Source organism: Leucoraja erinacea, chromosome 7, assembly GCF_028641065.1.
Source record: "Leucoraja erinacea ecotype New England chromosome 7, Leri_hhj_1, whole genome shotgun sequence".
Classification (NCBI taxonomy): Eukaryota; Metazoa; Chordata; class Chondrichthyes; order Rajiformes; family Rajidae; genus Leucoraja; species Leucoraja erinaceus.
Window position 1 is genome coordinate 9,141,591 of NC_073383.1, and position 11,763 is coordinate 9,153,353.

Genomic DNA, 11,763 nt, shown 5'->3' on the forward strand with positions numbered 1-11,763 from the left:
ATTCCAGGGTGCAATCCTCCCATTTCTAAACACTTTCATTTTTTGATGACAAAGAGGTCCATGATGTTTTCTACAGTTTTCAAGCTGAACCAGCTAAACTACAATAGGAAAAGCACATTACATAAAATGTAGCATGTTTACACAGAGGTTTACACAAAATGGTTTCTTTGCTGGCTGCCAAAACATTCCAAACTGGTCTCCTCTCACCGAGTCAAAATTGTAATCCATTTTTCATTAGCTCTATCGGGCCAGTTTATATTCTGCAGCTGCATGATGAAACAGCAAATTTATTTTTGGATTAATTAAACTATAACCTAGATTGCTTGAAGCATATCTAATTTAATTGATTTGCCTCCCAATATTATTTCTCGTGTTTCTTTGTTGGCAAAACTGTTATCCTTTAACTGAACATGCGCATTGGTAACATCGCAGCATCTCTCTCTCCAAATCCAATCTAAAGTCAGCTTGTAAAACTCCATCAAACAGCAGAATAATACACTACAATCTGTCAGTCAGATTGCAACATCACGCATGGTCTGAAGAAGGGTCTCGACCCGTAATGTCACCCATTCCACCTCTCACGACATGCTGTCCGTCCCGCTGAGTTACTCCAGCAGTTTGTGTCTATCTTTGAGCAAAGCACGAGTTGGGTTGGCAGATCCAAAACTGGAAGTAATGACAAAGGGACTGAATGACAAACTGGGCCTAAACATATTACAATGTCCGCCGTTGTGTCGTGCAATGAATGACTTCCGTGCACTGGTGACACTCACTTCCAGACATCTGGCTTCATCAGACATTAACAGAAGCAACATGAAGCGGAGACTGCAACTGATGGGAAATACTGACACACATCCATATGACCAGCGGTGACAAGCTTCACCACATTATTTCACCCCTTTATTACAACAAACATACTTTAACCCTCTCTGGCTTCTTGCAGAATTTAAAGAACTGAAAGGGGCAGGAAGCCACCAGATACCCTTTTCCCAACCAGGTCCCAGCTCTTTACTAGAGAAAACATCTGGTTTGTGTCCGAACAGACCACTGGAATTTAGAGGAGTGCTGTATAATGTTACACATCATCGCCCTTTGCTCATTTAAATAACTACATGCTATTTCCGCCACAATTCTAGACAGTCTAACAGAGTTAACTTAGGGGGAGAGAAAAGGAGAGAGAAAGGGGGAGAGAGAGAAAGGGCGAGAGAGAGGGGGGGAAAGGGGAGAGAGAGGGGGGAGAAAGGGAGAGAGAGAGAGAGAGAAAGGGGGAGAGAGAGGGGGGGAAAGGGAGAGAGAGAGAGAGAGAGGAGAGAGAGAGAGGGAGAGAGAGAGAGAGAGAGAGGGGGGGAGAGAGAGAGAGAGAGAGAGAGAGAGAGAGAGAGAGAGGGGGAGAGAGAGGGAGAGAGAGAGAGAGAAAAGGGGGAGAGGGAGAGAGAGAGAGAGAGAGAGAGAGAGAGAGAGAGGAGGGGGAGAGGGAGAGAAAGAGAGAGACGGTGAGAGACGGTGAGATAAAGATAGAGATGGTGAGATAGAGAGAGACGGTGAGAGAGACGGTGAGAGAGACGGCAAGAGAGACGCTGTTTACCCGGTGAATTACCCCAGCTTTTTGTGTACAACCTCCTTTATTTGTTGGATTATTACAAACCCTCTTAATCTCTCGATAAAAGGTTCTGCAGATTTCTCCCAACCCCCCATTCCCAGCCTCATGTCAGCTGCCTGATAACCGGTGTGAGACCAGCCTTGCCTTTCCCCCTTTCTGTTGTGACTTGCTCACAGTTTTCCGTGGAATATTCATCTGCACCCAGTTTAAAGCAAATCAAGATCTCACGCTGCCAAGCATGCAAGGAAAATTATAGAAAATTGGTCCACTCGCCAAGTTTTTCAGTTTCACGATCCTGGTGATGACAGAAGTAATGTGCATGAGATCCCAGGCTAACAGTTTAAAACGCTGTTTGCAACATAATCAGAGCCTGCCGGCGGCACAGTGGCGCAGCAGCGGAGTTGCTGCATTACAGCGCTAGAGTCTCGGGTTCGATCACGACCACAGGTGCTGTCTGTACGGAGTTTGTGCGTTCTCCCTGTGACTACGTGGGTTTCCTCCCACACTCAGAAGACATGCAGGTTTGTAGTTAATTAGCTTCGGTAAAAATTGTAAATTGTCCTTAGTGTATAGGGAAGTGCTAGTGTACAGGGTGATCTCTGGTCAGCACGGACTCCGTGGGCCGAAGGGCCGTTTGCATGCTGTTTCTGCAAAGTCTAAAGACTTCTTTATGATACAACTCATGCAAGTTGCATCTGTTCTGAGCAAAAGTACAAAGTGCAGTCTGAAAAAGGGTCTCAACCTGAAATGATACTTGTTCTTTCTCTCCAGAGACGCCAACTGTCCCGCTGAGTTGCTCCAGCATTTTGTGTCTATCTTCAGTGTAAAGCACCTCCCTGCTGTTTACATTCCCACACTGTTGAAAGACAACTTCCACATAGGCAGAACATGCCTCATCAGAACTCAATTGCTTTGTCTCAGCCTTGCAACTCTATACAGATCTACAATGCTTTCATGCTGCAGGGTGCTTTGATGGCCTTAGCCAGATAATTGTGTTCAAGAGGTAATGTTTTTACTTTTGAAACTTGATAGTTGGACATGAAATGCGATTGACAGAAAATGTGGGAGGAGCAAATAGATAGTGTGGGAGTGGGGCTGAGAGAGAGTGAGAGAGAGAGAGAGAGTGAGAGAGAGAGAGGGAGGGGGACAGGGAGATGTGGGCACAGAGAGAGAGAGAGAGAGAGGGGGGTGGGAGAGGGGGGGGGGGGGGGGGGGAGAGAGAGGGGGGGAGGGGGGGGGGGGGAGAGAGCAAGAGGCAGGCAGAGAGAGAGAGAGAGAGAGAGAGAGGAGAGAGGAGAGAGAGAGGGGGGGGAGGGGGGAGAGAGAGAGAGAGAGAGAGAGAGAGAGAGAGAGAGAGAGAGAGAGAGAGAGAGAGAGAGAGAGAGAGAGAGAGAAGAGACAGAGAGAGAGAGACAGAGAGAGGGACAGCAGGACGAACAGATAGGGTTATAGGCAGCAGATTCAGATTCAGATATAGGCAGCAGAGCAGGGCAGACAGTGGAAGAAGGGACAAAGAGTGCAGATGGGGACAGGAAAGGGGCAGGGAGGGGGCTAGAGGTGGTAACAGTAAGAGGGGGAGCAGAGGAGGTGATGGGGTCAGAAATGGGAGCAAGTGGGGGCAGAGGGGAGGGTGTGGGAGAGGGGGGGGAGGGAGGGGGAAGGGAGGGAGAAGGAGGGGGAGAATGGGCGAGAGAAAACATGAAAGCGATAGAGAGCTGGTGGAAGGGAGAGCAAGGAAGAAAAAGAAAGAGGTGAAGAGAGAGAAAGCAGTTGTATGCAGAACAGGAGGAGAGAGAGAGTGCGAGAAAAGAGAGAGAAGGAGCAGAAGAGATAGACAGAGTAAGAGAAGACAGTGATGGGAAGGTATTGGGAATGGAGGGGGGAGAGAAAAAACATTATGCACCTCATTCACAAGTCCTTATCCCAGGGAACGGGAAGATTTGCTGTTGTGTCTACATTAGACATTCAGCTGGGCACCTTCCGGAATGAGAAACCACAGCCTTTACCCAGCAGTGAACTGCAGTATACTCTTGCTAATAATAGCAGCAACATACAAGCGACACACACAACACCCCTTGTTTGTTGTTTGCAGCCTAAATCCATTTAAAATCCAAGCATGCCCTAGTTGCCGCCTACAAAGGAATGCCACACAAGCATGTTAAGTATTTATCTGCTTTTGACATCAACAGTAGTCAGTATCGCAACTCACACAAGAATCATTTATTTCAATCCCAAGCATTTTTCCTGCTTCTTCTGGTGCCATTCACCTTCCCGTTGGGTTGGGAATGTAACTGGAGTTGGGAACATGGGACAGACTCGGGATGAGGAATATCAAGGAACGGTATTGACCATCGCAATACCATGCTGTTTTCAAATCACGGATTGCTTTGACATCAATGCACGCCGGGCAAGAGATGGCCAAGTTAAAGAACAAGGTGGTGGGTACCACCTCTTCCAATGGGGAAAACATCACAATGTTGTCTTTCGCCTTGAAACATCAGCTGACCTGACGTCCCAGCCTCTGGGGAATTTGCAAACACCTTCAACACGAGGCCCTGCATTGGAAGCACAGAGTTGTTCCTCGGACTCGAGGGCCAGAGCTAGAGGGAAATATTGGCCAAGGACTAGGACTATTCCTTGGAGTGCAGGAGGATGAAGGGTGATCTTATAGAGGTGTACAAGATCACGAGGGGAATAGATCGGATAAATGCAGTGAGTTTTTTTACCCAGAGTGGGGAAATCAAGAACCAGAGGACATAAGTTTGTGAAAGGGGAAAGATTTGATAGGAACCCAAGGGGCAGCTTTTTCACACAAGCAGCCAGAGGATATAGTTGAGGCAGGTACTATCACAACATTAAAATCCATTTGGACAAGTATATGGACAGGAAAGGTTTAGAAAGATGTGGGCCAAAAGTAGTCATTAGTTTAGACATACAGCGTTGAAACAGGCATCTTTGGCCCACCAAACCCATGCCCACCAGCAATCTGGGTTACACTAGCACGCACTACACACCAAGGATAATTTACAATTTTTACCAAATCCAATTAGCGTACAAACCTGTAAGTCTTTGGAGTGTGGGAGGAAATCGGAGCACCAGAGGAAAACGCATACGGTCACGGGAAGAAAGTACAAACTCCATACAGACAGCATCTGTAGTCAGAATCGAACCCGGGTCTCTGGCACTGTGAGGCAGCAACACTACTTCTGCACCATCATGCTGCCCAGGTATTTGGGGCTACACTAGAGACCCAGGTTCGATCCTGACTACGGGTGCTATTGGTACAGAGTTTGCACATTCTCCCCATGACCGGAGTGAGTTTTCTCTGGGAGCTCCGGTTTCCTCCCACACTCCAAAGGCATACGGGATTGCAGGTTAATTGGCTTAGTAAAATTGCAAATTATCCCTAGTGCGTGTAGGATAGCATTAGTGTGCAGGGATCACTGGTCGGCGCAGACTCGGTGGGCCAAAGGGACTGTCTCCACGCTGTATCTCTAAACTAAACTAAAATGTAACAAGGCTACTCAATAGCACCAGGATTCAAAGTGTTAGAGTAACTCAGCAGGTCAGGCAGCATCTCTCTCTCGAACATGGATAGGCAACGTTTCAGATCAAGACCCTTCTTCAGACTGATTGTGGAGGGGGGAGTAAAGAAAGCTGGAAAAGGGAGAGGCAGGACAGAGCACGGCAGGAACTAGGTGGGCACTGACGGGAGGGGGGGGGGGGGGGTTGAAATGGATGATCTACCCTCAACTACCCTCTGTACCCACCACCTTGTTCTTTAACTTGGCCATCTCTTGCCCGGCGTGCATTGATGTCAAAGCAATCCGTGATTTGAAAGCAGCATGGTATTGCGATGGTCAATACCGTTCCTTGATATTCCTCATCCCGAGTCTGTCCCATGTTCCCAACTCCAGTCACATTCCCAACCCAACGGGAAGGTGAATGGCACCAAAAGAAGCAGGAAAAATGCTTGGGATTGAAATAAATGATTCTTGTGTGAGTTGCGATACTGACTACCGTTGATGTCAAAAGCAGATAAATACTTAACATGCTTGTGTGGCATTCCTTTGTAGGCGGCAACTAGGGCATGCTTGGATGATCAGCCATGATCATATTGAATGGCGGTGCAGGCTCGAAGGGCCGAATGGCCTACTCCTGCACCTAATTTCTATGTTTCTATGTTTCTATGAAAGGCAGGTGGTTACAGCCTGGGACAAGGCCTTGACCATCTATCTTGCTAACAAACAAGAAAATGGCCAGGCACCAGCAAAAAAAAGACTCAATGACACAAATACTAGCTGCTACTACGATTACACTCACCCACGGTTAGTGTCCCAGACTGTTAAGTTTTATTCTGACATTAATTGTACACTTATGCCATTGCTTTCTTCTCCTCAGAAGTGAGGCTTCTGAGCTCACCTGGCATCTGAATAAACTCAATACCTGATCTGATCATGACCTTGTGGCCCTGCTCCCAATTTCTTTCCATTCGGGTGAAAAGTCATCACCTAGCAGATCCACGTTCAATGTTTTCTCCAAAATTAATTCTACATTGATCTGAGATTAATTGTTCTGAAAACATCAAGGGATGTCTCTCTAAATTCCTTCACCATACTGCCACTTTAAACTCATAATGCAACCCTCCCGGTACGATTCCAGACATAACCTTCCCGATTCCCACTCGAGTATTCGGAGTATTTAGTGTTTTTAAAATATCTTCAGTGTCAAGTGGTGCCGCATTGCCAAAGACATTCTCATAGAGTCTTAGTCATAGAGCACGGAAACAGGCTCTTTGGCCCAACTTGCCCATGCCAACCAAGATGCCCCAACTACACTAGTCCCAGCTGCCAGCATTTGGCCCATATCCCTCTGAACCTTTCCTATCCATGTACCTATCCAAATGTATTTTAGTATCCGACTCTACTACCTCCTCTGGCAGCTCGTTCCATACACCCACTGTGTGAAAACGTTGCCCCTAAAGTTCCTGTTAAATATTTCCCCTCTCACCTTGAACCTATATCCTTTGGTTCTTGATACCCCAACTCTAGGTAAAAGACACTGTGCATTCACCCTATCTCTTTCAAGTTGAAGACACAATCCCGGTTTTCATTAAACACCAAATTTGTTTCTGAAAAAAACATTTATGATGAGTTTCAGTTCCTTCCTCAACGGTGCCACTTTGATTATTATTCAGTTATATATTCTGCTTTGCAAAAATGTAATCTTGTAAAAAGAGTAGCCTTGTTACTAAATAATTATACATCTTCACTTTCCATCATCAAGTAACATGTAAACTCTAAATGCGAATGGAACCAAGTGATACAGTGCAATCTTTTCATTTTATTAGCATACCAGTTTTAGGGGGGAAAAAAATACAATAATCACCTTTGAAGTGTAGGAACCACGGAGTCTTACAGCACGGAAACAGGCCCTTTGGCTCAACTCATCCATGTCGATCAAGATGCCTACCTAAGCTCATCCTTGTGTCTGGCCAATACCACTCCAAACCCCTCCTGTCCTTGTATCGGTCGAAGTGTCTTTTTAATATTATTGCACCTGCCTCAATCATTTTCTCTGATTGCTCATTCTATGTACTCACTATTTCATGTTTCCGCTCAGGTCTCTTTTAAATCTTTCCCCTCTCATCTCTCTAGGTTTTGATTCCCCTTCCAAGGAAAAAGACTGTTCGCATTCACCCTATGTATGCCCCTCATGATTTTATACTCCACAATAAACTCCTCAGCCTCCTGAGCACCTAGCCTGCACAACCTCTTCCTATAACACAAGCCCTCCAGTCCCAGAAACATTTTTGGGAACCTTTTCTGCACCTTTTTCAGCGTGAATGACAATCTTTCTAGAGCAAGAAGTTTAGAATGCACACAATACTGCAAGTGTGGTCTCACTCACATCTTGTATAAATAACTGCAACAAAAGTCCCAACTCTTTGACTCATTGCTCTTACTGAAGAAAGCCATCATGCCAAAAGCCTTCTTCACCTAAAACATCACCTTCAGGGAACTATGTAATAGTGCGGGAAGAAACCGCAGATGCTGGATTAAACCAAAGAGACACAAAATGCTGGAGTAACTCAGCGGGACAGGCAGCATCTCTGGAGAGAAGGAATGGATGACATTTCTGACTGAAGAAGGGTCTCGACCCGAAACGTCACCCATCTCTCCAGAGATGCTGTCTATCCCGCTGAGTTACTCCAGCATTGTACAGGTATATGTTCTTGTACTCCTAGGTCCCTCTGTTCTATAACAATCCTCAGGGCCATACCATTCACTGTAAAAATCTGCCTCGGGTTTAAGTGTATGTGTTCAAAGGTATTTTATTGTCACGTGTACCAAATAAGGTAATGGTGCATTAAAATTATACTACCTGTTCTTGAAGTGGTTCTTAATGTTCTCCAAATAAATTAAGAACTTTGCTCAATTTCTATTTTACATCCAACCACCAGGGGGCTCTGTGCAGCTCTATAAAATTATGACATCATGAAACTGTTCTCCCAACTCCCAAGATGAGCATTTGATTGCACGCCCAACAACAGCTAAAAATTCGTTCAACTCCAAAAAATCTGTTATTCAGTAATCTTGTGAATATATAAATGGTGCATTTCTTAGGTTCTTATGATTTCAGCTTATTAACATGTTTTTTTAAAGCAATTGCATTGAAGATCAATTGGTAAAGATATGATACTTGTCAAACAATAATCAAACCATAAAAGCTTTCTCCCTCACATCTTGTATTCATTCTACATTATGCACCAATCACATTTTTGGGCACTGGTTCAGAAATTGACTTTGGAAACAAGAATGAATCGGCTGGGACTCAAGGCCATTTAGCTTGCCTGAGAGTTACCAGACCGTCAACTTGACAATTCAGGACTACAAAACTCGCTCCTTCACAGAAACAAAACCAGGAGAGAAACAGAGAGAAGATAAGAAGGAAATAGATTTTCACAACGTTAAATTGAGTTAAGTTAAATTAATTCCAAAGACGTACAGATTTGAAGATTAATTGGAATTGGTAAATTGTCCCTAGTGTGTGTGTGTGTGTGTGTAGGAGAGTACTAATGAGCGGGGGGAACGCTTTTCGGTGCAGACTCGGTGGGCCAATGGGCCTGTTTCCACGATATATCTCTTAAAAAAAGGTTCATCCATCCTGATAAATAAAAAAATATGAAGCGAAGAATATTCTTTCCAAAATCTCATGTGAATAAAGTTTCTGTTAGTGTTTTTCTATGGGACTAATAAAGATAACTTATCTCTGTAAAGCATTGTTTTTTAAACCAAACGACTGGCATGTGTCCACATCCACACCCCCCCCCCCCCCCCCCCCCCCCCCCCCCCCCCCATTCATTTCCACCCAGTTCTATGACTTTTTACTTGTTTAAAATCTTTGCTCGTTAATCTCTACGCTAGAACTAAGCAGAAACTTCAGAACTGCCTGATGTTTGATGTGGATTTTACTTGGCAAGCATACTTTGCAATGACGTGACCTGTATTCCATTTCCCTGCAGCTATATATCATAGTGGAATAAATTAATCAGGCAACTTATTTAAGTTTGGTTAGTGGAAAAGTGTAGGAAACAGATTTGGGATCATTGTATAAGCTTTTCCCTCAGCTTCATACCAAATGAACTTCAAGTAATTGAAGGTTTGCTTGTACCTTTAAGAAACACTCATATTTTAAAGAATGGTCAAAATATCTATGTTAGTGTTTAGTCGCTGTCTATAATTGCTCCGTGATCCCAGTGAAAGAGATAGCCAACAATATATTCCAGAAACAAACCCTTGAAAGAACATAATCAAACATCAAACATAATCAGAACATCTTTAGTTCTTCACAATTCGTAGTATAACTACAAACAGTTATCGTTTATAGATCAGCAAATTTACAAGTGAATATCGTTGCCAAACAAGAAACATCTGCGTGGTTTCAAATACCCTTTACCATTTATCTTTTGCTGTTAATAGGTCACACAACACAATTGCAACTCTTAGAAATCGACATTGCAAAACATTAGGATTATTTCATGCCTTAAACTGCTTTCATTAAGTTTGTCAAAAGTAAATTCCCAAATGTCGAAATAGCAAAGAAAACAAAAGAATCCAAATTTGTTTACAAATTGAAATTCCTGCAGATTGAAATAATTTTCCTAACTGTTCCATGTCAAAGGGAAACGTACAGCATTTATGCAGAGGCAGTTTAGTTCTTTACGAATCAGAAATGGGTGACATAATGCTGGAATTTGAAGATTTAAACACAAGAATCTGGGCTGGATCAGATGCTGTCAATGTAACATGGAACAAAAGCTAATGCATATGTTCATTTATACAACGTGGCAAACAAGCCATCTGCCTCTTAATCTATCCCTTTTGCAACTCAGGGGGCGACTTTGCATTTCCGAGGGAGAAAAAAAAAGCAATGAAGTACAGAGGGCTGAGCCTCAAAGGGGTGAACTCCTGATGCTCACCAGGGTGAAGATTTGATCAACTTTTCTTCACGCAAATCCCTGGATTTGAACCAAGAGACTATATTGCTGTTCCACAACTCGTTTCCTTGTGAGTCCAACTTTGTTTTGTCAGGGAAAGGCTTGTTTTGTATCGAACAGGGATCTCAATACTCTGCTGACAGCAGTTTCTTCCCACTGATTCTGATCATTTAAAACTGTATGGATTTGCAATGGTATAAAGCCCTAAACTGCCTTGTGCTTTGGCAAAACAATATACATCTGCTAAACATTCTCATTGAAACAAATCATGCGGTGTAAAACAGAAAAACATGCTGAGACAAAGAGGAAAAAAAGGGTAGTGAACAATAAGTCTACAAAACACAAGCCAGGAATAAAACTTACCGATATCTGTTTCAGCCTCCTGATTCTTAACCAGTCTTAATTGTGTGAATGTTATGGCAAAGAGCAGCAAAGTCCCCATATGCACCAGGTATCCCATGTCTAAACTCCAGACATGGGAGTCTGTGCAGATCTGTGGTGGAGTTTCAGCACTCGAACATCAAATCGGGGTCCTTCTCCTCCCTTTCAGTGCCAGGCCCAGCTGAAGCTCTGCAATGTTCCTTCAAGTGGTAAAGATTTAAAAGGGATAACTCTTGGCAGCTCTCCTTTTCCTGCCTCGTCCCTGAAATCCGAGCCTCAGATTGGTCCTCGAATGTTCAGGCTCGGATTTGATTGATTCCAGTTTACTAAACGACACACCCACATTGTTAAAAGGGAACCAGACTCTAATTATATTGAAACTATGGTGCTGAGAATCTCATACATATCCTTCCCAGTGAAATGTATTTATTACAGCATTTAAAATCCTTCGACTTCAAGAAACAATAAATAGATCACAAAGTAGAGACTAGGATTTAAAAAAAACATGATATCATTATTAAATGTTATGTTTGCTGGATAAGGAATGGGGGGGTCTCAAATACATGTGCCATGATTATATACTCGGATGGGAGTGGTGGTGGAGAATTGGGGTGGGGTTTAATTGACAAATTAAATTATTTGTCCAGAATCTGTAGATTGTCAGCAAGATCCTCCAAAGAAGGAACATACAACATAGAACTACAGCACAGCACATGAATTGGCCCTTCGGCCTACAATGTCTGTGCTGAGCACGATGCCAAGACCAACTCTTATCTGTCTGCTCATATTTCATACCCCTGCATTCCATGCATATCCAAAAGCTTCTTAAATGCCACTATCATATCTGCCTCCACCGCTGAAGGGTATTCCAGGCACCCATCACTCTCTGTGCAAAAAACTAAAGGGCCTGTCCCATGAGCATGCGACCTGCATGCGGCTAGCGCGACCTAAAGGGCCGGTCCCACCAGCATGTGCCTGCATGCGGCAAGCGTGACCTAACGTGGTCGCTTGAGCCGTACGGCATGCGGCAAGTGCGACCAAACCGGAAGTGGGAGCCGTGCGGAGGTCGAGTGAGTGACATGGCGTCGAGGCGGTTGTGGGCTGACTGGCCGTTGCCGCGTGGAATTTTTAAATACGATCAGTTTTTCGGGACCAGCTCCGCACAACTCCACACGCTCCGGTGATCGAAGTGGGACCGGCCCCGCGAGGCCGTACGGCTCAAGTTAGGTCGCGCTTGCCGCATGCAGGCGCATGCTGTTGGGACCAGCCCTTTAGGTCGCGC

General features: G+C 44.4%; 1 protein-coding gene across 1 annotated transcript in view; it reads right to left on the minus strand.

Annotated features, from left to right (window-relative positions):
• LOC129698622 (collagen alpha-2(V) chain-like) overlaps positions 1-10,704 on the minus strand; it is a 245,989-nt gene extending 235,285 nt beyond the window's left edge. Inside the window, exon 1 of the mRNA XM_055637740.1 lies at positions 10,464-10,704. Within this exon, the coding sequence (XP_055493715.1) occupies positions 10,464-10,560 (97 nt within the window). The 5' untranslated portion in view covers positions 10,561-10,704. The remainder of the gene's footprint in view (positions 1-10,463) is intronic.
• Positions 10,705-11,763: the final 1,059 nt, after the last annotated feature.